Here is a 27,229-nt window from a genome sequence, read left to right as displayed (position 1 = left end):
GCATTTAGTTCCTTTATTTTTTGTAAAAATGAGGAAGAATCATGACAGAAACCTCCAAGGTCTCAGGTAATTTTAAATCATCCTAGAATGAGAAGGCATAAAGTTTACTAACTATGGAATGCTTATTATAACCCATTAATAGAGTTTTTAATTTAGCAATAAATTTGTCATATTTTCTGAATGTCAACAGTCACGGAAATCATACATATTTTTGTATCTTTACTCTCATAAAAGCTTTTAAAATGAAATCTTATACAGAATTTTCTAATTTCTTTGTTCTGTCTGTAACACAACTCTCCTTTAATCTCTGTAAGATCTCCAAAGTGCCACCGTTTTCCCAGGTAGGGCTCAAGTCCTTTACTACTGGGTAAATGCATGGTGTTTTGCCTATGGAGATTAAGAGCACTGCTCTGGTCTGAATAATACGACTACCACCAATATGCCAAACTCTCATAAAACCTTTTAGGTATGGCTGAATTACAAAGTCTATAGGAAGTATGGAGACCATACAAAAGAGAATATTTTACAGAATAAAGACTGTGACAAATGTTTGACTAAGGCATCTTTGGGCAGCCCCAAGAAGACATCAGTGCTGAAAGATCAGGACAAGTAACCTACTGACTTGATACACAGAATGACAGCTAAGGCTGTTAAGTCAGCTAGATGAGAGACTCTCAGAAGCTTGCCACTGGTTCCAGCTTACAAACTGAGTACAATATAGGTATAGAATATTGGCTTCAAACAAAGATGAGGAATGTGGTAACTTTATGGAGGAAAGTGACCCTGATGTGCTAGGTCAGACACAGTCATTCCGTGTTGTAACATTTTTCCTCCATGTAGGAATGAAAGTTACTACCCAATCGTAGCTGGATGTTACCAGAATGACCAGAGGACCAGAGGTGGTATGGAGGTATGTACCTCTGACACTTGGAGGCAGTGTATCAGTCTCCCTCACTGTTTCCTGAGCCTTTCAACACAGACTTAACTGCTATCCTACCAGATCTGCAGTGTTTCCTAGTAGTCATGATGGCAGTCCACAACAGAGGAATTTAGTTCCACTTCATACTAACATTCCAGGCAGCCATAAGGTGTCCCTCCTCTTCATCTTATAAAATTTTGTCTTCTATACTAGAAATATCCAAGACTATCTCCCATGTTAAACATTTTGCCCTGGTTCCTACCAGGCAAAGAAAGAGCATCTACTTTTAATCAGTTCTATTCCAGAGTTCTAGTTTAAAGCATTCCTTAACTTCAATCACCTAATTTACAAAGTTCTCTCTTTTTTTTCTTCAAGGGATGGACCCTATCCTGGCTAGCATACACTCTTCCCTAAAACTTCCCTCATTTTTGCTAATGGAGGTTTATTTTTAACCCCAGTTGTACGGCCAGGTCTTCAATTATAGGATGCTTCTGACCCCAGGATACATCATTCCCTCAGTTTAACAATGAACTTAAAAAAATAGTTTTGAAACCTAAAACAATTCATCTTTTATAACAAGGACCTGATATGCAGGAAGTGTTAATATCTGCTGAACAAATGCAATTTGTATTTTCCTTAAGTATCAACATTCAGGACAAATGAAAATATTATTCAACTTTATTTCACTGTTTCCTCAGTTACAACATTATTGTTTCCCAATATTTTAGCTGTAAGTGTTTAGAATGTAACTATTTACAACCAAAGAGATTCACAATATTATTTTATGGAAGGCCTGACCACCTAGTCATTACCCATTATATTACCACATGAGATACCCAAATTCCAGACCTCTTAGAACAACACAATTTTAGAACTGTAACTTCAGAATGGAAATAACAGAAAAAACTTCAGATTTAAGGCAACACCCAGATTTCTGAATGGCCCAGAAACTTCACTTAGGTTCACAGAGTTTAACAGTAGCAGATTTAAGATCTGATCTCAGGTTTCCCAAATCCTAGTTAATACTCTTGGTGGGGAGAGTATAGTTCAGTGACAGAGTATGTGCTTAGAATGCACAACGTCCTGGGTTTAATCCCCAGTACCTCCATTTAAAAATAAATAAATAAACCTAACTACCTTCCACACAAGACAAAAACAATTAAATAAATGGATCCCCAGTTAGTGTGCTTCTTATTAAGTGGACTCTCTCTTACAGATTTTAAAATTATCATTTAGTAAGTTGAGGGCTGCCTTTATAGAAACTGTTAAAATAACAGGAATGATTTAAAATGAAATACCTTGTTGTCCAGAAATAAGTCTCTCAACTCCTTTAATTAGTTTGTGTCTATGTCCATAAGCATTGATTCCAATCTCCTTCAGTTCCTTGTGCCCCATCTCAACTAATACATCCAAAGTGATCTTACAAAAGAGGATGAAACTGTTTAGAAGACTCGTTTGGAAGACATTCACATATTGGTGTTCTCACAATGTATTAGATTTATACATTTATTGCAAATTATTTTGAACAGATTAGAAACAAAAGCACATCAGTTGTTAAACTGAAACTGAGAAGTTGCAGCTAATTAAACAAAGCTGAGTCACGAACTACCAAAAATACCGTTATTTTCATTTAGCATAAGGACCCAAGAAAAACTAAACTGCAAAACAAAAATGCATCCTCAAATTAACCACATTTAGGCACACTATTTTATCTTTTCCACCATCACTCTGCATTCAACCTATTGGTACAATGTCTTAATGTAATGCTCCTACAGGTTCTGGACTATGCTGACTGATATTTCAGCATCATTGTTCAAACTAACCCTTTTACGTCCTCAAATATATTATTCCCACTGTGTGAAACTGAAGACATTTTTAAAAAATCTGTTTTATTTACAAGTTTTCCATGAAGCTTTCCCTGAATAGTCCACCTTGTAGTAACCCTTCCTTTCTTTGAATTTTTACTGTCTATACCAAAAACTTAACTCTTCACATGTTCCTATCATATCTCCGTAACTAGACCCAAAGTTCCTTAGGGGTAAAAGTCTAGAGTAATTTTATTTTCTGAACTCAAAATATCAGTAACTATATTCTGACAGAACACTTTAAATTCGGACTGGTCTAGAAAAGCTCAGATATATAGTTGGTGTATACCTCTCCATAATGGCTGGAGAAGTGTCAGGCTTAGAATGGGTTGTGATTGACACAATAGAACTGAACAAGCTGAGTTCAAGGATAACTTACTTTTAAGAACTGGATAGGCTAAACTTATTCAAGAAAGCTATTTTACTGTTACTATATGAGAATCAATTTTTATGTGCTAATAAACTGAACGGATATTCCAAGATTAAGCCAAATTAGAAGAGATTGATTTCCAATCTCAAAAAAAATCCTTTTCACCTGTCAACAGGTTGAATGGTTCAGAGTATTTCAAGCATGTCCCACTTATTCCCTTGAGGTTCTAAAAAATATCAAACCAAGCAAAACAATTCATGTATTTACCTGTTCTCTCTCAAATATATCCATTAAGTGTTCAAGCCCAAGATTCCTTACAAATTGAGTTATGCTAAAATCTACTCCTGGAACTGGAAAATAAAAAAATCAGAACATATAAAATTTCATGTCAGAATAATGTACATCAACATTATAATAGCAAAGTTTTATGATACTGTTATGTGCATGAAGATTGTAAAGATGAAGCAAAATATTAATAGCCATTTGGGTTATAATATTAAGCATAACATTAAAAATTGCAAAGAGAAAGCTATAAAATTTCCACATCATTAGAAGAAAGGGTTAAACAATGGGGCACTCTCATGTTACAAAGAAATCTTTTTTTAAAATTTTATTTTTAACTGTATCTTTACAATAAGTTCCCATTCAGCTTAAACTAATACAATTCTGTCAATTATATCTAATTGAAAAAAAAAAAGTTTCCCTACCTTTGAGGATGTAAACTACTTTATAAAAAAACTTTGAAAACAAGGTCCACATGTTGCATAGAGTGAGATGGATTTTGACAGGTAAAAGGTAAAGAGAACAGTTCAATAGACTGTAGGTATGTGTGTCTTTTTCTTTTTTAAAGTGATATTCAAAATTAGGTATTTTGATGTAGGGTTGAAAGTATTTCATAATTCTGTAATAATACACTGGAAGAGGTAAATAAAGGCATAACTACTCAAGTAAAAGCACTTCTATACCTTTCAAAAAGCATATTTATATCTAAAAAGTAGGTTAGCAGCAGAACACTCATGAATTCTCAACTTGGAGAAACTTTCATTAGGAATTCTAATAATAATGTAAATAAAACAATAAAAGGTATGTTAACTAATCTGATACTAACAGTTGTAGTTAAGGTCAAAAAAAAAAAAGACCTTAGCAATCCAAACAACAAATATGTGGCTACGTTAAGTTATTTTGGCTGAATGTCTCACCTTCCTTTTTCTCCAAACTGGATGCACCCTCTGTTCCACTTGAACTAACAACTGAGGACAGTTCAGAAAAACTGGCAGATAAGTTGTCAAGACTGCTGGCTGCAGAAAGGCTTGATGGGCTGGATGGACCTGAAGACAGAGCATCTGTGGTGGGTCCTGGGCTTCTCACACCATTGAGCACTTGAGGTTTATAACATGAAGGCAGAGCAGAAGGGGGCATGGCTGCTGTCAGGAGAGCGCTGACATCATCTGCCTATGGCACAAGTCAGAGAGAGAGAAAACCTGCAGTAAGCAAGTTTTAAAATTCTGCTAAACTCCATAGAACACGTTTAAAAATATGACAAAAACCCAGCAGATATGAACTAGAATCAGACACTCACAGTTGGTATATAACATTTTAAAATAGTATTAGCATAATTTATTGGGCACTGTTTATGTATCTGATACCATGCCAAGGACTTTAAGTACATCACCTCATTTAATTCTCATATCAACCAGATCTATTTTTTCCCCATTTATAGATCAGGTAGTTGAAGCTTAGAGGTTACACAATTTGTAAGATTGTACAATTATAAGTGGTAGAGCTGGAATTCTAAGGCAAGTCTGTTTGATTCTAAAGCCCACGCATGTTCTCTAGAGCACTGTTTCAATGTCACTTAATTATAGCTGGTGGACTAACATATGGGCAGATTAAATTAGAAAATTTCACTTCTAAGGTAGTTTGGAACTGGAAGGACATTTCCCTGAAGAAATGTTACAAATATGGTGGGGTTGTCAGCCTGCTAAGAAAATTCTATTCAACTCTCAATGCAGCTGAACTGAATCAGCTTCTCAATGTAACCTGCAACACTGGAATCTCTCTCAGTAGAAAGCAGTCTGCAGGACAGACTCCTTTTCCTTCCCACCTCAAGAAGAACCTCTTCTCCCTTTCCCTCCACTGCTCTGGGTCACCGTCCTTAGTGGCAGAGGCAAGAGAGGCACCTGTGTCACAGGTGGAGAGATGGAGGCCACAATGGAGACACCTACAGGAGTTTCCTTGGGAGAGGAAGGAAAAAAGGACTTCCCAGGGAAAACTGGAGGAACAAACTTGTTCCGTGAATAGTTTTGGTGGGGTAAGCAATAACATTTTGGGGATGAGGCAGTGTTGGGAGGGAAGAAAATCTCTACAGCAGAAGACCTTGCAGCTGCACCCTGAGGGTAATGTTCCCAGCTTGGTAAGTTCATAAGGCCCATGGACCTGTACCATCTTCTGTTCTGTGTGCTGTAACAGCATTCACTGAAGGCCTTGCCTGTTGTTTCCCAAATAATGTAAGCAGCTATACCTTATACTTCTTTTTCCCATTTTTAAAAGCACTCAGCATACAATAACTGATTGATAATTCTATTTACTTTTTATATTACCTAAGTGGTCCTAAATTTAAATTGGGCTAAAAATCAGATTTTGCCACATTCACCATGAAGACATTTTATATATACCAAGTGAATTTTACAAAGTAAAGAAAGCAGTGAGATTTTTCAAAGAGCCCATGACTTACTGAAACTAAATCTAAAGGTGTTTGTCCTTCCTGATTTTTAAGAGTAGGATCAGCTCCATGGGCCAACAATAAAGCACAAAGCTGTGTCCGTCCCTTTTGGGCTGCTTCGTGCAAAGGAGTGAAAGCCCATTTGTCCGTAGCATTAACACATGCATTATACTTTATTAGCAAAGCTGCTACATCTACGTGCTGTGAAAGAGAAAACTCCTGTTACAGTCTGAAATATTACTTCATCACACTTTAGTTCTTAAAAAGAAAGTAGCTATATACCTATTTTTCCATAGTTTTAAATTTACTCTAGAAATGAAAAACTGTTTCTTCCCACCATCACAATTTGTGGGTGGTTGATTAAAAATTACAGTAGATGTTTTAATAATTTGAGAAACTAGATAATAGTTAAGAATTCTACACAGGAGGGAACTAAAACTAAAATGATAAACAGTTTCTCATTTATTTAAGTGTTATAACTGCTAAACATCAATTTATAAACCAGCAATCGTCCTCAATTACTCAATTGAAGATGGTCAGTACTGATGTTACTACTCAAGGATATTGTAAGTCAAGAACAATGCATCTGATCTTTACCAATTCGTATGAATCCCAGCGGGTTTTCTGGGCCCCAAACAAATAAAATCATCAACATCTCACAGAAAATAAAAGATATGTACAAGGAAAGACAAAATGTGCTGCATGTCACACAGCAAGCTACAACAGATTTAGATTTGAAAATTCGAAGTAACCTCTTTGGTTCTCAAATTTACTTCTCTGTAAAATTAGAAAGTCAAACTAAATTCTCTTTTAATTTCAATACTGATTCTCACTTTGAAAATTTCAGAGATTTTTAAAGGTAACATGGAAGAACTTACCCCATAAGATGCTGCATTGTGTAAAGGAATAAGTCCTCCTTTGTCTTGAGCATTCACATCAGCTCCATGTTGCAGCAGATACTCTGCAACTTCTAAATTATTATAACCAGCTGGTTAAGAAAAGAAGTAAAATTACTTTCACTTTTTCATATAAAAAATAGCTACACATATGTATATATCTATATATAAAGAACAGACATGATTTTAAAAATAAGAGATTTTATAGAAATCTGAAATTCTTCAAAGGAGTCTATTAAAGATTTATCTTATGGGAAAAAATTGCCCACTGGCCTCAGGTTGGAAGCTTTCAGTAATGATACCCATTTGTTTTAGAGACTCTAAAGTTATACTGATTGATTTACTTAAATCTTTCCTTTTAAAATGTTCCCACCAAAGTCCCTGCCTTCATGGTTGTTGTATACACAGTTTCTTGAACTCAGATACATGGTCTCAAAGCTGCAAGCAAAAGGCACCCAATCTATATAAAAGCCAAGTTAGGAACACAAGTGGCTGACAGAGCAGAAAACACACCAGTGTGGGTCTCAGGGCCTCATATCCCCAGAAGGCCACAAAGACATGCTTTTTGTTAGAGAGAATGTAGAGGTACACAACTCTACAAGTCTGGCAGCAGAACCAATTGCTGCTAAAGCCATGAAGTAAAACTTAGCATTTTATAAATGTACCATAACTCCCCAGCTGTCACCCTGAGAACTCAGCTATCTTAGTACATGCTCATGGTAAAGTAAGTATATTTCGTTTGACAACCATAGTTTGAAAGTAAATCTGGAACTTAACTTTGCCAACGTAAAACCGGGTATCACCTGAAACTTTAAAATAGTTCAAAATACTTTATTCACATTCATTTTCACTGTAGTTTTTTAAAAAGCCTTTTGCTGAATGATCTAAAGCAAAAAAACTTTAGTAAGGTCAAGTAAAGAAAAACAAAACTATGAAACTAACATAAGCTAAGTACTACACCAAATTCAAAAGTCCTTCCAGGTCTCAAGGTGTAATACCACATAAATGAGGAGAAATATTTTGTGTATACAACATATTTGCCACTTACAAGTACAACACAGACAAATAATAATGTTAAATGTTCTAGATAAGCTATCATTAAAATACAAAAAGCTTATATAAATAAATATGCACAGCACAATTCAAATCAGAGGTCAGGCTACATCTTGTCTTACAGGGACTAGAAACTCCTGACTGCCAGGAGGAGGAGGAGAGCTTTTTCTCACCTTGTTAGCATTTGTGGCTTATCACTTCAAAATGTGTCTAAAAGACACACAGATGGAGTAATTCTTTTCCACTGACAGTGGGGTCCTAACTTACATGGGGTCATAATTTAAAGGTAAAAACCACATACACTAAAATTATCTCTTAAAAACTAGGAACATAGCTGCTCACACTGTGAGACCAAAAGGAACTGAGAGAAGACTGTGGACTTCCATCTCCCACATTACACAAAGTGGCAAGAAACACCTGCATTCCTTTTTTCTCTTTTTAAACCGTATGTATTCAGATAAACTTGTATGAATCAAATGTGCCTATGATGCAGCTCCACTGAAGTACTAGCTGTAGCTCAGTGTTTTAATGGCCCATTCCCTAGCATCTTTAATACAGCTGAAAAAGATATACTGTGCCACTTTCATGAATGGAATCTTAGAACAAATGCCACGTACTGAATTGTAGTCCCCAAATTTCCTATGTTGAGCCCTAACCACTAGTATCTTAGAAAGTGACTGTATTTGGAGATAAGGCCTTTAAAGAGGTGATTAAGTTCAAATGAGGTTGTTAGGGTTAGCCCTAAGTGAATCTGACTGTTGTCCGTATAAGAGAAGATTAGAACACAGACACACCAGGGATATACACAGAGAAAAGGACATGTGAGGACACAGAGAAGGTGGTCATCTGCAAGCCAAGGAGAGAGGCCTCAGAAGAAACCAGTCCTGCCAACATCTCCAGAAGTGTGAGAAAATACGTTTCTGTTGTTTAAGCCACTTAGCCTGTGGTAAATCAAGGCAGGCCTAACAAACTAACACAACGAATAACTTGAGCAAGAGGTTTATGTAACTCCTGAAAGACTTTAAAGATTGTTTTCTGCTTGTGCTTAACAGCTATCATCAGAAGAATGGAAAGCTTTAGCTTCCCACGAGGAAGGATGGCTCAACAGGCATATTTTTGAAATTTCTGTAGTCAAAACACACACATCAAAGATGATTCACACAGTATGACCTGGAATAGAGGTTCCAAAGCACATGGTGACTGACAGAGCCCGTTTCAATTGTTCTTAGTGAATATAACATGCTGGTACCAAAGTGGACGTGAAGTACAGTTGCCCTGTACAAATACACTAGAGTATGATGGAAGTACTAGAAGATACTTGATTTTAATCTTTCAAGATTACTTATAGGAAATATTTTATTCAGGTAAAATGAATCTTACATTTCACCAGCCTAAATCTGAGACACTTCATCCACTTACCTGCTAAATGTAAAGGTGTTGAATGCCGGCCTTGGGTATCACGACAATTTACATTATCTGGAGAAGATAACTTCTTTACTCTGGCCAAACAACCCTTCTTGGCAGCATCCAACAAAGCTGCATCTCCCCTAAGTAGATCTTGGATATCTGTATCCCCATCTTTAACAAGATCCAAAGGAGTATTTCCATCTCTGTTTTTCTTTGTAGGGTCTGCACCATGCTGGGCATGTGAAAAACAGAAAGCGAGGAAATGGCTTAAGTTTGCCCTTGGTCAATGAGAAAATAGTACATTTAATGATACTAAGAGACTTTACCTTAAAGATTAACATGATTGTTATTAATGCTTAATTAATATACAAAAACTTACAATAAAAAATAGAAGCAGTTAAATATTGGGCTTTTATAATGCAGTAATACAGTTAAAAATTTAAACTTTCAAAATAAGGTAGTATCTCATTAAAAATTACCTTTCACATATGCTATTTTTAGTTTTCACGAAACTTCAACGTTGTGTAAAGTATAAATGTAACTATACTCTTGTTTTTTTACTGTAAGGTATCTATATCGGTACCAGTATAGAAAAACCAGTACTGTTAATTTCATCAGCGCTAAATAAAGCTGGCTTATAGTGTTCATGACATCTATTCTGAAATCCAGGTTCAGAATTAGACAACTTTGCTTCCTACCTCCTTACTAGTTTAACTTTATATTAGTTGTTAGAAATATCATAAACATATTTTGTATAATACACTCCGTCCACAGTAAGTACTTAAATATACCTGGAGCAGAAGTTTACAAATTTCATATTTTCCTTTTGCTGCTGCTTCATGTAAAGGTGTAAATTTCCATAAGTCAGCTACATTAACTACTGCTCCATGCTTAACAAGAAGTTCTGCAACTTCATAGTGCCCATAAGAACATGCATTGTGCAAAGGTACAAGGCCTCTGAAATGGAAAGTTAAATGAGTAACACAACACAAAGATACACTTTAATTTAAATTATTACATATAGCAGATAAATTTCTTGAACTGCATATGGGATTTTACTGATTGTATGTTACAGAACCTAAAATCTGAAAGCAGAAATGAAATTACTTTGTGAGGGGGAGGAAGGGAGGAAATTTCAAAAATATTTAAAATTGCAGAGAATGTAACAAACATCTATATACTCAATATCTAGAACTGAGAAATATATATTTTTAAAGAAAAATAATTTTAAGATAAACTGGAATAATTCAAGTATCCTCAATGCAAACTAAAAAATTTACATTAAAAATCAGTATCACACTAATGCTGTAATCTCCTTGGTCATTACAGAATAATAAAAAGGCATTATGCAGCTTTTTACATAAATGCTAATCATAAAGTCTTGACTGAAATTAAGAAGCTGTATTTAAGCCAATGTTAGCAAACAGACTTCTCTGAAAATAAAAGAGCTACCAACTATCTTAAAAATATTTTCAGATTTTCCTGCAAAGGCCAGATGAAGGAACAGAGGCCCCGGTGAGTGCTGGTACTTGCCCTTTATCTTTAGCATGCACGTCAGCTCCGTGTTGCAGCAGGTATTCCACCACAGACACCCGGTTATAGCCCGCCGCAAAGTGGAGCGGTGTAGACTGACGTCCTTCAATGTCTCTGCAGTTGACACTCTGAACAGTACATAACTTCTGTAGGATGGAACACAGTGTACACATGATGTTACATATTCTAACTTCTTGCTTTCATTTATCTAATAGAAATTTCCAACGTCTCATCATTATCAGTATTCTCAGAAACTCTTTGCTATTTATTCTCCTTACTTCGTCTTGTCATTTACTGGGAATCTCTCTGGTCCTCTTATCTATAATCATCTTCTTTTGCTAAAGCTCGTAGGTCCATTTTATTATTACCGTTACTACTATTTACATAAAGGTAACATTTAAGTACCAATTATCAGCAGTTGTAATTTCCATTTTGTGGTAAATATATGTATAGGTACCCTGGATCATAGGAGCACTGGCATCACCTGGGAACTTGTTAAAAACTCTGATTCTCAGACTTTTACCCACTGAATCAGAATCTGCATTCTGACAGGATCTCTACATAATCTGTAAGCACATTAAAGTACTGTTCTAGAACAGTGGTTCTCAAATTTTCATGTGCACTGGGTCCTACCTCCAGATTTCCTAATTTGTTATGTTTGGGATGGGGCCTGAGGAATTATACTTAGAGAATTATATTGTACTACATGGAATGAATTAACTAATAGAATGCTATTGGTTATATATAATCCTTGGGAGGATTAAGAAAAGTAATTTTTTGTCTTTTTTGGTTCAGGTGAGAAGTCTAGCTGAGAAAGGCTTGTAAGAGTAACACTCAAAATACTCAAGAGTATTTTACATGGAAAGTATGAACATTTGGGGAAGGAAAGCAACACAGATGATAAATCATGGTGCTTAAAAAAAGATCAAAAGAGTATTTTAGGTAAGAATATTACTAAAAACCCTTTCCCTTTTTTTTTTTTTTACTCCCCTACCCTACAAGCAGGCATAACTTAAGCCTAATAAACCAAAGGAGCCAGCTATCAGTAGGTTTACCTCAAGGGGGTTAATAACAGGTCTGATAGAACTCTTTAGTGCATTCCCAACCAGAGCCTGCTGGATATATACATTCAGGGTCTCACCATTGAAAGATGGTGTTCTGTGGCTCTGAAGTCGGGCTCCGGGAAGGAGGAATTAACCCATATGTCAAGTGCTGCTAGGTTTGGTCGTTATCAATGGCCATTCTAACTCCCTAGCTCTCAGTTTAATTTTGTCCACTGAGACAACTTTACTAACAGTAGGTGTCCAAGAAAGTATCTAGCCTGAGAGCTCACCACTAAACAAACACTACTGAGCACAGAAATGAAGTGCTCACTGGGCAATGTACAGATGTTATTGTCCTAGCGATTCATACCAAGCCACTGGTCTAGAGATATACAAGGAATAGAAAAGTTGATGGAGATAAATTTCCATTAAGTGATTTTAAAAGCAGAGTTGAGGAAAGGCAGCCTAATGTCTATCACAGGGAGAGGGGAAGGTATTCCTCAACCCAATGGCATTATTTTATTCTCCAAGTCCAATTGCTGCCCCCAGTCTCTTCTCTTGATCTATTTCTTCCTTCTAGCCCTCTTCTATCCTTATGAAAACAAAGTCTGGTCTTTAATATTAGTGTACTGAATATAGTTTTACGTTCCTTAATATATGTAAGTGGATGACCATTACAATTTTTTATCAGTAATCCCCCTTCCCTGCCAACAGCTAGTTGACTCTAACTCCATCTGCCCACCTAACGTAATTTATCATTCCTCAAAAAAACAAAAACAAAAACAAAATCTCAGCTCACTATCCTTAACTCAAGTGATTTGTTTTTCCACAAGTCATTAGTCAGTAAGAGAAACAAAATCCACCCTTTCAAAATCATGTTAACCTCCTAATTAAGGGCATGAGAATGAACTACAAAATAAGTCAAACAATAAACTGCATAATAGCATTTTTCTTTGAAAAATTATTAAAAAAAATAAAATCTTAAGTTATTTGGAAATGACTGCACTATCTACACAGATAAAGCAGTAGGAAAGGATCACAAAGACTTTTAAATCAACTTTGAGAAATCTCTTTATTTAAAAGGACAGTGAATAAATTTCCTCAGAGCTGAAGGTTAGATGAGACCAATATTTATATTTTGTTCTCAGAAAATCTAAAATTGATTTTGTGGGGTTAGTCTATTCAGGATTAAGAACACCATAGAGAAATATAGTGAAACTGTTTCAAATAGTGACCTCTGCCACGAATCAAATCAATAAATTAAGCTTTTTATAAAACTTATTTCCTATCAGTGTCACCGCAAATAGGACCAGCACTGCTTTGAAAAAGTCTGTGTGTGGTGGGGAGAGAGGACACAACAGTGTTCTTTTCTCCCTTACTAGCTCTTGAAATGAAAATAACATTATTGCATTACTGAAGAATTATCTAATTCATGAAACATGCTGAGTTAATTTTAATTTATATTAGTTGAACTGAAAAGTAGTCTTGCTCTTCCAAAATGTTAGTCTTCCGAGTTAATTATTCAGATGCACAGTTTCTATAGGTAATAGAAGTATCTGGTATAGGCAATAAGACATTACATATGATTCTACAGTAAAAGCAAAGCTTGAGGAAAGGTTGACCATTATAGGAGATGGGTCCTAGAAGGGCTAGTTGGCTCTTCTGAGAAAGAAAAAAAGTATTTCAGAGTCGAGATAAACTGAAGATTACTAGGAGACAATGGCTCTGAAAAGTGGTGACACTCTATTATTACTATATTTAAACACTGGGTCCTCACAGATGTAGATGGGGCAAAGAAATGAAGAAGCCAGAAGAAAGGTATAGACAGAGTGATACACTGTTCAGTTTTCTTCCCTTCCTGTTTTAGGTGTCATATGTAAACAATAATGGACAATAATTTGATATGCATTATTCTTTTAAAGGGACAAATAGGTTCTTTAAACAAAATGCATTTCTATAAACATGAAGTTTATTTAAATTTGTGACTATGATGTATTTATTGAGATGTGAAATCAAAGTTTCTTTCATTAATGATCCTTATTTGCAGAGCAGAACTAGATTAGCATTATTTACCTTTTAAAACAATGCACATATAAATAACTTGATTTTTCGTATTAACAGTACAGATTCGTTAAATAGTTAAAATAAAAACCCAAAGTTAACAAAACCATAAGATCGTATCTTACTTTTACAGTTTCTACATCTCCAGCTTTTGCAGCTTCCAGCAATTGTCTGTCGGCCTCTGAATTACCTAATGGGATACCCTCTAAAAAGAAAGAGAAGGAAAGAGTGATTAACTCCTGTTTGGAAAGGGGCTAGGGGGGCTTTGGAAGGGGGCTAGGGGGCGAAGCTTCAAGGGAGGCATCGTATCTGAAAGTAAAGCTCTTTTTACAGTTTGGTGGTAATTATGTAGGAAATCTCCATGGTAGTAGGGGAAAAGCAGTAAAAACTTTTTGAAACATTTTACACACACACACACACATACACGCACACATGCATATGTGAAATGTACGTAAATGTGAATTATAAAATGAGATTTAAGTAATATAAAGGAACATAAATAAGGTAGATAATGAAAGATGGCCTGACCTATAACCAAGTTTAACAGTATTTGGGCATTGAGTACAATGAGCTGTAAGAAGAAATAACAGCTTACAAGGACCTACTGTACAGAACAGCAACTATATCCAATTTCTTGTAATGAGCTGTAATGGAAAAGAATCTAAATATATGTATGTATACGTATAACTGAATCGCTTAGTTGTACACCTGAAACTAACAGTCATCGACCACACTTCAATAAAAAGTAAGAATTTTAAAAAAAGAAACAGCCAACAAATCTAAAAACACTTTCTTTTTACTACCAACTCTTATATGATATGTAAAAAAAAATAAAGGTTAATTTAAAAAAATAATAATTTCATGGAAGCATTCAATACCTTGAAGAAGTTGCTGCACATTTTCATTTCCCATCTGTAAGGCAGTAAAGCCCTGAAGGGATATGATGTTAGGATCACACCCATAACTCAGGAGTAGGCGGCAGGTTTGCAGATGACCACAATGTGCAGCTCTGTGCAGAGAAGTCTGACCGAGATTATCCAGAGCATTAACCTTAACAATGCAGAAAAAGCTAAAATTAGCTTGCAGTGCAAAATTTTAAACTGTCCATTCGTGTATTCAGCACTTGTTACTAATTTAAAAATTTCAACTATTCTTTTATGAAGCCTATTATCCAGTGCCAATGCAAGTAATTTTGCTCAAATCAAAGTATAAATTCACCAATTCATGAAGGCAGACATCAGAAGACCCAATTTTGGATTAAAAATGTTAAGATGTTGAAAAACAGTTGTGTTTATTAGCATTACAGTATTCACAGATTTACTGCATTTAGAGCTAGACACTGCCTAAGAAAGTCTAATGTATGTATTTTAATGGATCTCTGAGGTGTAGAAATGTTGAAACTAACTCCAAGATAATAGTAACAAAGCCAGACTAAATTATCATTAAAATACTTATTTCTATTGGCTTATTCTTCTAACTTATTTATCATGTAAAATATAATCTGTATGGATCAAGACACTATGGTATATTCACACAACAGAATATTTCTTAGCAATAAAAAGGAACAAATTATTGATACGTGGCTTAATCTCCAAAACATTATTCTGAGTGGAAAAAGTCTTACACCAAAGAGTATATATTGCATGATTCCATGGACATGAAGGCCCAGAACAGCTGCATCTAATCTATGTTAGAAAAAATCAAAATGGTTGTTGCCTTTAGGTGTGGAGACTGCCTTGGATGGGACACTGCCTTTGCTATAAGATAATGTTCTCTACTGTCATGAGTTTTAGTTACGCAGGTATATGCATTAGGCAAAGTTCAGTAAATGTACATTTAAGACTTGTACATTTCATTGCACATAAATTTCACATCCAAATAAAACCTGAAAATAAATATTAATGTCTAGCTGAATCCTACTAAGAGAATTTAGGGAGAAGTGTACAGTAATTAGCAAATTTTTTAAAAAAAAGTTTGCCAAAAAAAGAGATATTGATGGATAGAGGGAGAAATTGGTGGATATAAAAGAAAACAATATGGTAAAATGCTAGTGACAGAATTTAGATGGTGAGTATATAATTACTCTCTTTAAAATTCTTTCAACTTGGTTGTATTTTTTGAAATTTTCCATTAAAAAAAAGTCACCTGTAAGACTCCTCCTATCTCATCCCCATCCCCCCAACCAGCCAGGAAAATAATTCTTCAAATCATAACTGAGAAATCAAATTCCTCAGTAATCAATCATATGACCACTAACGTGTTTTGAGACACTGTCTAATTCATATTCTTAGAATCAGAGAACATCTGAACAGAAGTATATAATAAGACTTTCTCAATGAATCTAAAAGTAGCCTATAAAACTAGTCTCCACGCTTATTGAATCTGAAAAATCGATTTAAAATGCTTAAGGCAATTAATTTATTTATTCACATAAAAAACTCACTGAAATGTGAACTACATTTACTTGAAAACTTTATCTGGGTACCACTCTGTGTAAAGATCAGGTGACCAACTTGTCCTGGTTTGTCTGGGACTTTTCCAGTTTAAGCACTGAAAAGTCCTGTGTTCCCAGAAATCCCTCAGTCCTGGGACAAACCTGGATGGTTGGTCACCTTAGTTGAGACTGTTTCACAAATCAAATTTAATTTGCATCCAGACAGTCTTCACATAATGCACCACACGTAAGAAAAGAGCAATCAACGAAAAGTTACAGAACAGGCAGACAAATGAGGTATGCCAAGCAGTCAAGCAGAAATAAACTTTATTTTTTCAATACTTTACAATAAGAAAGATTGAGATTATACATTATCAAGAATTCCCCCAAATCGAAGAGAAATTAGGACACTGAGAGGCAACAGAAGAAACTGTAGAATCAAAGTGGTTCCTTGGGTGGAAACCCAAGGAAGGACAGATCAGAAAACAAGTCTACAAAGTTCATTTGAAGAAGAGCCTCAGGGGGCCCCAAGGGTAAAGGGATCTCTCTTTCTTTCTTCTCGCTTCATCAGAGCAGCTGAATTCTGTTCTACAACAACTACCCACCAAAGATTTTGTTTGAAGAAAACAAGGATCTGTGGCTAAAAACTGTGAAAACTATTGAATTAGGTGACCGTTATCTCTTCCAATATGGGATGCTATCTATGTGTATCGTTTACTGAGTAACTTTTTTTAAGTTCCTAGGTAAGAAATTGTGATTTTTAGCCTTGATGAAAACATAATTATTCCATGAATAAAATGCTTTGTGTACAAATGCTAACTACAGAACAGTAACTTCACAATATGAGAAGCTACATTTTAAGTCAAGTCATTTAAACAGTTTAACTATTTCATTCTGTTCCATGTTCTTTGGCTTAGTCATGAAATAATAGAGGGTAAGAGAGACTGTGCCTGGGGTAATAGCAGGAGTTATCGTGGTAACCATGGAACAGAAGATACCAGAAGAGAATCCTGGAAAAGATGATAGGTCAGAATATGGATGTCTCTGGCTAGGGATATTCTCAAGAGTGTACTGTTAGACCTGAAGGATATTTACCCAGTGTGGTGTGGTTAAAAGGAAGGGAGAAGGAAGGATATGTAGGAATAACATATCTTTGAGTAAATCCATAGACTTTTTAGCAAAAAGATATAGAAAAAAGTATCTGCAGGACTATTTCGAGGAAAAAAATAATACTTATGAGAGAGTAAATAGTTTAGGAAGTCAGGCATTTCATCTGCTAAATAGAAAGTAACTCACTGGATTACCAAAGATTACCAAAAGTGAAGTATACCTTTGCTTCATGTTTCACCACTACTTCAACAACATCGTTATGAGCTTTCTCAGAGGCCACGTGTAGAGGAGTCAAGAATCTTAAAGAGAAAAAGCCAGACAATGAAGTATTTTCCAAAAGATAAAAATGTCAATAATTTTTAATTACTAAAAGCATACTTACTCTTTAGTCTTCTCATTGATGTTTGCTCCTTTTCTTAGCAACAGTTCACATATTTGCTTTCTTTTGGGATATGGAGACGCGGCAGCACAATGCTAGATAATTTAAATTGCAGCATTAATCAAGGACTATACAGAACTGGTTTTTATTTAAGAACACTTGTGCTTCCAATCAAGAACAATCAAGGAGTTACTTCACACCTTTGTTTCATTTCTGACCTAACTTTGCTCTTCATAATATGTGCAATGATCACTAAAGTCTGACAGGGCTGGAAAATCCTATCTACCAAGGGATATGTTACTAAATATTCTGATCAGGCTTTATACTTATTCTACATCTCTGAAAAAGCTACTACTGCTATGATGAAAAACTTAAATTGTGACCAATAGTCCTTTCAAAACTGTTCCCATATAGCACGATGCTTATGTCATTTTTTAAAGGTTAATAAAACACTCCAATGTCTGGGATTTCATTACATGAGGTAACAACAAAATACTCATCAGCACTGGATTCTGCCTGGTAAAACACCGACAGAATAGCTGACAAATTGGGTAGTATTTATTTATCTCTCAGTGAGTTGTTCTAGCAGAATAAGAAGCCTGGATTACCTGTTTGATAAAATCAGTGGCAGAAAATAATACACTCTCAGTTGGAGGCTGCAGGATCTATGTTTATGATGTATCAAAGAGGAAAGGAGACACGAGGTAGGGATTTGCCGGTTATAAACCTAATTAGCATCTCATGGTCATGTTCCAGATCTTTGTACCCCCAACATCCAGGATTATACTCATAAACAACAGGTGTTCAATAAATGTCAGAATGAGTGAATAACCAAATCAATGTATGAATGTTAAAACTGAAAACTGACAATTCATGGAATAGAAGTTCTGGATAATTATCAAGCTAAATTGCACCATACATCTAAACTCAGTACGTATCAAATTTGTTCTCTGATTTTAATCTGTTGTTAATCATAAAGCTTATCTGATCTTTGTAACTCTGTTTCAGATTCATTCTTTGATATTGTTGCTGCCACCAAAATCATTTATTTGCCCTCAATAAAACCATTTCTAACTGGTGAACATAGCTTCCTTGGTGTGTTTTCAGTAATCATCCCAGGACATCTACCAGGATGGCACAGAGAATGGAAATAGTTCATACCCAAGAATTCTTGAGCTCATCCATCTCAAGTTAAACCCTTACTCATCTGCCCCATCCTGTTACAGGCAGGACCTGTGATTGCTGGAAACTTGGAAGACACTGTCTCTGCAGCACAACTATCTACCAACAGTTAACTCCTTGTCTGTTTTAAAGTTAGTAACAAAAGATGAGTGGTTTAACAGTAGAGAACTTAAGAGAAAATAACGTAGAATTAACTTTTCAGACCAGAAAATTTTCCCCATCAGTTTTTCCAAGTTTCTCTGTACCACCTTGATACTGTTATGATTTTAATTTTGCACTGGCACTTACCAGTCTGCAACTTTGCTCTTTTTTTTTTTTAACATGGATTTTTTTTTTTTACAAGTAGCAAAAAAGATCTAAAATGCTTTATAGACAGGTTTCTACATAAGCTTCAGAGTTTATATCATGGCATAAGGAAGAAAATTTACCATAAAGATATCAGATAAGTAAGGCTACTAGGAGTTAAATCTGCCCCAACACATTAACCTACTTAGTGTCATCTTCCCTCATCCGAAGCACATTCTAAAACTCATACAGCTTTGTTCCTTTTAAATTTCTACTGTTAAGGTGGCCTCTGATGACGTCATTCCTTTATCTTCCACCCCTTACCTCTGCTCACTTCCATTCTGTCCTGACTGCTTCTCCACAGACCGCTCCACCCTTGCCTACTTTGTTAGAGCTCCACAGAGCCGGTATGACCTCTCAGGGATGTGATGTTACCTTACCATTCACACAGATACCTTATTCACACAGTACAGAGGGGCTATATGCAAACTTCAGATCTGATTTTGAAAAAAAATTACAATACTGAAAGGAAAATTAACTGGTTTTTATCTTGACGGCAGGATTATCTTATTTTTCAGTGGGTTCCAAATTTTCAATCATAAACATCTATACTCTTCATAGTAAGAAAAAAGTAAATGATACATACAATTTGTGATAATAAAAGTTACATATATGGCAGTATGTGAGCAAAATTTTTCTCTGGAAGGCTGCCCAAATGAACAACAGTACTGCCTTTTGAGGGGATAAGGTGGTTTATTTTTCTGTATTCAAAATTTTTTCCTTCTATATCTGTAGGCATTAATTTTTAAAAAGCACATATTTTAAGAACAATGCTATTATTAAAAGTAGGATATTATGTTAGGTATCCTGTATCATCAAAAGAAGTAGGACATTATGATCAGTTTAGCATGGTTTTGGCTATTTTATTTTAAAAACTTAAACCTGAATTATTACCAATGCTGTTTCATGTGTCTGAGGATGCTTAAAATTCACCATTTCCAGAGAGAGATGTTTTTTGATTCGTGTAACATCAGCTTCCCGTGCAGCTTGAAGCAATGAGTGGCCTTTAAATTCATCTAGATAAAGAAAAAGCATTTAAATCTGCATGAGAATTATCAAATTTATGGGACTTACCTTGTGAAAGATTATTTTCAAAATTATCTACCAAAGTAGTCAGGCTCTAAAGATATGCTCCAAATATAACCCCTGAAAGGGGAGACAGTGGTACTGCAGTTCCCCTCGGTTATGATCCAATTCATCCCTACATGTATACAACATGCCAACTCACGAATACTCATGGCCAACTCAAGGTCTATTTTGGTCTGGTATCTGGATTACTGCAGTATATTTCCAGACCAGAGACTTCTGAGAATTTTCCAAAGCAAAAAACTTTTCTCAGTAAAGAAATAAAAAGTGATTATAGTCCCTATATTAACATTATGGAGGTAGCAGATGGTTTTGTAAATAAATCAGAGAACTGGGGACTAGACTAGTTGGATATTTCCAAGAGCCACCTACTGATGAACAAATGAAAGAGTATTTTCTCAAGATTCCTCTCTTTTATTCACTGGACTTGTGAAACCACCCATTACCCTTTACTATTTCAGAGTAATAAGCTTAACACAAGTGTTCTATTTATGTACAGTGATACTGTATTCGAATTAGGTGGCTATTTCTCACTACATCATCTATTTCAGTTACAGACAGAAAAGCACAGAAGTGCCCAGATACCAAAGAATATTAGATGACAAAATCTAGAGACTATGTTTGTAAAACAGCAATCTTACAAATAACACTTGAACTTCATGGCAGATAAAGAGTCACATCAAAGACAGGAACAAAACCCAAGTTCTTTCTTTTCAAAAGCATACCATCTATAAGACTAACACATATAAAAAGCATTTAACCTGACATGAGAAAAGCAAATACAAATATACTTTCTTTTCATAGCATCTTAAGAGCAAAATGAGTTGAAACTTTCAAATGATTTAATGTGCCAGTCTGAACAACAATAGATATCCATGGCTAAGGAAAATATTCTATTATTTTACTATTTCTAAAAAAAAAAACCAAGAAAAGATTTTAGTTTACTGATATGAGTCTAGCTGAGCATTCACCATTTTATACTTACACGCTAGTCTTTCTTTTAGCTGTGGTGTGGGAGCCAAGTCTATAGCACTTTTATTGTGACAGTTCAGCAGTGTTGGATCTGCACCATAACTTAGGAGAAGAGAACACACTTCAACCCTGTTCTTGGAAGCTGCCTCATGAAGAGGAGTGAACTGCCACAAATCCATTGCATTGACGCAGGCACCATGCTGAGGGGTTGGGGTAGGTAAAGTATATATTTAGAGCTCAATTTTTAAGAGACTTTAGAATTACTAGTACTGTGTAATTTAACATCACGCAAGCTTAAAAAGATAATGTTCCCAAAGGTCACTTTCAAACCAATTATTTCAGAAAGAGAATACATTTTCCCCATAGAAAAATGGTTGCCTAGGCCTACCCATTATTATTTACTACCCAAGTGCCTATTTTAACTCTTCTTTTGTTAAAACAGTTAAAATGAAGCTTTAGATTTAACCTTCATCTTTTCCAAGAACTATTTTTTTTCTTTGATATAATTTACATATGGTAAAATGTACAGTTCTTAAGTGTACAGTTCGGTGAGTTTTGACAAATGTATATACCCATGAGATCATCACTCAATTCAAGATGCAGGATGTTTTCATTACCCGAGAATGGCCCCTCATACTCCTTTTACAGTCAATTCCTGCCCCCTTTCTTACTGTTGGTACTACATACTAGAATTACTCATTCTTGAATTTTACTAAAATGGAGTAACAAAATATGTACTTGTGTCTAGCTTCTTTCACACAATGCTTTTGAGAATCATTCATGCTGTTGTATCAAGTTTTTATTGCTGAGTTGCATTCCATTGTGCAGTATTCCATAATCCATCATCCTGTTGATGGGCATTTGGACTGTTTCTAGTTTTTCACTATTATACATAGGTTGTCATGAACATCCATGTACAAGTCTCTTTATGAATACACACTATCATTTCTCTTGGATGTATCCCTAGGGGCGGAATTGCTGGGTCATATGGAAGTTGTATGTTTACTTTTATTAGAAACTGCTGAACAGTTTTCTAAAGTGCTTGTATTATTTTTGCATTGCCATCAGCAATGTCTGAGTTCCAGTGGTCCACATCCTTGCTAACACCGTCAGTCTTTTCAATTTTAGACATTTCCATGTACTAGAGTTCGATGGACCACAGAAGTCATTCTAGTTCAGCCTCTCATCAAACACAAAACCCCTGTCATAGCATTCTGGCAGAAGGCAAACCAGCTACTTACTCTTTAGTACTTTCAATGATGGGAAACTAATTCTCAACTAATTTGGCTTTTTATAATTACTAGATAACTCCTGATTCTCTTGAACCTGACTACTCTAGTAATTGCACCCTCACCTCAGTTAACTTCCTCTATATACACAACCTCTAACCAGCCTCCCACTCTTATTTAGCTAATACTAGGTCTTGGGAAAACATCATTCAGTTGTCTGTAAGTCCCAGTACAATCTGTGATGTTTCACTCTCATCCACAATAACATTCCAAATATTCTGTTGAATTCAAGATTCAGTTTTACAATAAGCAAAAGCACTACTGTTAAAATGTATAATATTATGGCCACATTATAAATTTTATAAGGCTTATGGGCTATTTAGAATATCTAATCATTATAATTAAGTTGTTTCTGTGGGAAAATGTATTCTGTGGTAGCACATGCCTCAAAGGAAGCAAAGAGGCATTGGAAACAAATGTCCTCTTTCCCTTCCCATGACAGCTGATGACAGAATGAGTCAAAGTTTTAGAGGCAGAATGGGTGTAGAGTGAGAGAAGTCTAAAGAATGTGGTCAAATACATATGTAGAGTCTGGGGGACAAAAAGAAATGAGTGTAAGTAACATTTTTGGATCCACTCTCAAAGAGAATACGTAGCTTCTATTCTCAACCAACAGGGGTAAACAAGGAGTTGCTTGCCAGTCCTGGGAACTTGCTTGTTAAACAGTAGTCACCCAGCATACTGGAAGAAGTAAAGCTTACCAAGTGAGCCTGCTCTAACCCAAAGTACAACTGGGCAGGTCTTGCAAATGTAACTAGTGGTTTTAATATTATATGGTTCACTACAAATTGCTTTCTGTTATTTTCAAGAGTTTTGAAACTTCAACCTTTAGCCAAAAATTTTAGATTCACTTAATCCAGTATTTGCAAAATGGTAGTTATTTTATGTATAAAATCTGAGGTATCTCAAAAATCTCAAAAAAGTCAGATAGATGCTAACACTTTATAATGATTATAAATACTCCTATATCCACCAACACTAAAAACACAAAACACATATACTATGTATTTCAAGTAATTTTATATAACTATAAGAAAAGTACACAAGAACTAACCTTGACCAGAAGTTCAGTTACTTCATAATGACCATAGGAACAGGCATTGTGTAGGGGCACCAGATCACTACAATATGAGAGGAAGGGAAAAGCCTGTGTTATTAGGTTTCCTAGGCTTAGTTTATTTGATTTTAATTAAATTTATGCTTAAATTTAAATAAAGTTAAATGGTTTATGAGACCTTCCAATAAAAATGTATGAAATTTAACAGTATCTAGTCGAACCCTACTAGTTCTAACAATTTCAACTCCCAAGTCTCTTTCAACTTCATCTTTTTTTCCCCTCCACCCACTGCTACCGCCATTGCCTCAGTCTGGGCCTGTATTATTTCTCCCTATTCTATTGAAACAGTCCGCAGTTCAATTTATCCTACAAGTTATAGCCAGATTTTTCTAAAAAGTGAATCTGATGTGGTTACTCCTTGTTTTAATATCCTTCTTGGTTCTCCCATGCTTTCAAAAGATGGTTCCAATCGTTTAGCTTGGCATACGATGATCTGACCCTCTCTGGCCTTACCCTTCAATAATGGAATGCTAAACTACCTGAGGTTCCCTGAATGCCATACTACTCCCCAGGTGAAACAGGAAAGATTTTCCCTCCCTTCTGACTTACTTCTGCACATTTTTCCAAACTCAGAGCTCCAAAACTGGCTCTTGTTTGAAACATTTTTTTTTTTTGAGATTCTGTAAGATAAATTGCTATATTCCTTCATATAAATCCCAATTCCTTCATGACAGCAATGGAGGAAGAACTTTCTATACAGGAAGGTACAGAGGAATCTTGAAATCCTGACCCAAGGTGTTCCTCCTTGGGAATCACTCACTAATTACCAAAGACATCACAATGGCCTCTGCTGAGTGATTGCCATCCATGGCTTAGTCTTTGGTTCTATCAGCTCCCTCTTTAAAGGTTTATGGCTTTCCTCACTGTTTTGATTATACAATTTCTTACTTCCTGAGCACCAATTTCATTCCCAACTATCTACTAGCTACCTCCACCTGAATTCCCATCATCAGCTAATAAAACCAAGACTTCTAAAAGTGAACTCAATGTTCTCCCCACAAAACAGATTTCTCCTCTTAGATTTCTGAATGTGTATCACTGGGTTTCACTTATTCATCTTCAGAATCTGAAATGTAGTCATCTCTTTATTCTTTTCTATCTCATCATATCTAAATATTCAACAAATCTTATCCATTCTTACACTGTAGTATCTCTCACATCTGCATCTTCTTTTCATTTCCTCTGCCACTACTATTATAAAACTTACTATGCTTGAACCCATAAATGCTCACTCTCCTCACTGCTTTTTCCTCTAGTCTTCTTCAAGCTACCTGACACATTGCTGCCAGAATGCATTTCCTAAAACTTTTCTTTTTGAAGAATGATTCTCTTTGCTTAAGATCCTTCAATGGCTAATGTGGCTCACAGAATCAAGTTTGCATTCCTTAGGCTAGAATGCCAAGTCCTTTAAAAGTTGGTTCTTACCTGTTTTCCTAACTCTAACCTTTATTTCTCCCCTATGTGAATCACTGCTTTAGCCAAGCTGGTCTAGTCATTGTGTCTTTGATATGCTGTAATGTCTGCTGTAGCACCTTCTCTCACACCAGTTCTCCTGCACAGAGTGATGTTTCTTAAATTCTCTGCTTTCCTGAACTGAGTCCAGGGCAAATATCACCTTCCCAAAGGATCTCCCAACCACTAGCCTGAGCATTGAGTATCTGCTCCTAACAAATCCTGTAGTACTATGCCTTTCTATTTACCACCTCACACTTAGTAGAGAACTTATATCGTTAGGTATCTTTTCATGCCTTCTAAAGTGTAGTGTAAGCCCTATGGATGGTGACTTTAAGGTTTTATAATTTCCTGTGCTCTCAGAGGAACCTGCATATTCTAAAAGCTCGATAAAAATGTTTACAATATTTAGTAAAAAATATGATTTTTACAAGATTACAGAGATTATCATAAGCACAGTAACACTTAAGAAATCCTCATTTTTGTTCAAATGCTTATTTACCCTTTATCTTTAGCATGGACATCAGCTCCATGTTGCAACAACAGTTGTACAATCTTCACTCTGTTGTATCCTGCTGCCAAATGCAATGGTGTTGACTGAAATATTAATGAGACAAATTAATGAAATGCAAACAATAGCTTCAAAATTGCACGAAAAGGTAAAAATCCAGAGAAAACTTTATATCTTCATTGTCTAAATAATAGTAATGACTGAGTTTTACAAAATCTAACATATATACCAGAGGGATAGTATAAAAGTTTGTTTAGAAGCTCACTATTGCAAATAGGAAGCAAACTAAATGCTTATTATTAACAAAGTTTTACTAAGGTTAAGAATTAATCCAAATTATTGCTTAAAACATCTGATGAGAATGTTGATATCTTCTTTTAAGTAAAAAGACAAACACAATTTCATGTTATGAGGAGACGCACACAAACTTAGTTGCAAAAGGAAGTACCTTTCTGCCGTCACTTGCATGGCAGTTGACATTTAATGGTGTAAGCAGAGCCATCATTTTCTCCTCGTTGCCACTCCTAGCACACAAAAAAATGTATTAGCAATTTGTATTCTTTGTCAGATCCTACCTGGAGACGTTATGTGACCATTAAAAAAAAATTCATTCTCTTTTAGAGTTTGCTTATTGTTAAAAAGTTAAAATTAAAGGTGAAGTATTTATGGTACATATTTATAACAACAGTACATATTTACACACCTGGCACTTTCCAAGAGTTCATCTTTCTTATATTCACCTGTGAATTAAGGGAAAAAAATAGCAGAAATCAAGAAAATTTATTTACAAAAGTAATGTCAGTTTTATACATAAAGTTGCTCACTGAACTATATTTAAAACAGAAAAAATTTGGAAATAAATTTCCAATAAATGGAAAATGGTTAATCAACAGAATATTGTGCAGTTTAAAAATATTTTCATGTAGAACAAGAAATATCTTTGTTATGAAAGTGAAAAGGAATGATTCAATGTCATATAATGAAATATGACCACAACTATATGAAAATAATATGCACAGAAAAAAGAAAGCCAAGAAAGAAGTACACCAAAATTTTAACAGTTTGTCTTAAGTGGTAGGTTATAGGTCACCTTTTTTCTTTTTCCTCCTCAAATTTCCTAAAACCAGTGTTATTTGTTTAATACAGAAAATGCACCTACTTCATTCAAAATTAAAACAAATAAAGTCAAATACACCAATATTACAGAAATTATAAAGGATATTCTACAGAATCACAAATTGAACATAATCATTAACATTTTTATGAATCGAGAAGATTTTCTAATGCTAAAATTGTTTTATTATAATGCTACTTTAAATACATACAAATAAATATAGGACTAAATATAAACTCTTTACGCCTATAGTTTTTACTTGCAATACAAGCAAAAACTTTAAAATGAATACAATTTAAACTAACATAATAAACAGTGTTTATTGATCTGCTTAAACAAAATCTTAACTGGTGTCCACAAAACAAATTG

At 35.1% G+C, this 27,229-nt stretch overlaps 1 protein-coding gene across 2 annotated transcripts in view; it reads right to left on the bottom strand.

Moving 5' to 3' along the window:
* Positions 1 to 27,229, bottom strand: part of TNKS2 (tankyrase 2) — a 56,617-nt gene that overhangs the window by 12,200 nt on the left and 17,188 nt on the right. The window contains exons 4-21 of one of the 2 annotated variants that reach the window (XM_031461381.2): positions 26,450 to 26,486; positions 26,195 to 26,270; positions 25,738 to 25,832; positions 23,721 to 23,787; positions 21,391 to 21,577; positions 20,214 to 20,335; positions 17,796 to 17,887; positions 17,634 to 17,712; positions 14,748 to 14,919; positions 13,995 to 14,074; positions 10,766 to 10,911; positions 10,024 to 10,189; positions 9,245 to 9,464; positions 6,755 to 6,864; positions 5,889 to 6,077; positions 4,354 to 4,606; positions 3,422 to 3,504; positions 2,218 to 2,338 (exon numbers count right to left, since the gene is read on the bottom strand). In XM_031461381.2, coding sequence (XP_031317241.2) covers positions 2,218 to 2,338; positions 3,422 to 3,504; positions 4,354 to 4,606; positions 5,889 to 6,077; positions 6,755 to 6,864; positions 9,245 to 9,464; positions 10,024 to 10,189; positions 10,766 to 10,911; positions 13,995 to 14,074; positions 14,748 to 14,919; positions 17,634 to 17,712; positions 17,796 to 17,887; positions 20,214 to 20,335; positions 21,391 to 21,577; positions 23,721 to 23,787; positions 25,738 to 25,832; positions 26,195 to 26,270; positions 26,450 to 26,486 — 2,295 coding nt within the window. The remainder of the gene's footprint in view (positions 1 to 2,217; positions 2,339 to 3,421; positions 3,505 to 4,353; positions 4,607 to 5,888; positions 6,078 to 6,754; positions 6,865 to 9,244; positions 9,465 to 10,023; positions 10,190 to 10,765; positions 10,912 to 13,994; positions 14,075 to 14,747; positions 14,920 to 17,633; positions 17,713 to 17,795; positions 17,888 to 20,213; positions 20,336 to 21,390; positions 21,578 to 23,720; positions 23,788 to 25,737; positions 25,833 to 26,194; positions 26,271 to 26,449; positions 26,487 to 27,229) is intronic. The other variant, XM_064488217.1, reaches the window with a different exon arrangement.

This window comes from Camelus dromedarius, chromosome 8 (genome assembly GCF_036321535.1).
Source record: "Camelus dromedarius isolate mCamDro1 chromosome 8, mCamDro1.pat, whole genome shotgun sequence".
NCBI classification, from domain to species: Eukaryota; Metazoa; Chordata; class Mammalia; order Artiodactyla; family Camelidae; genus Camelus; species Camelus dromedarius.
This window is presented reverse-complemented; position numbering and strand designations above follow the sequence as displayed.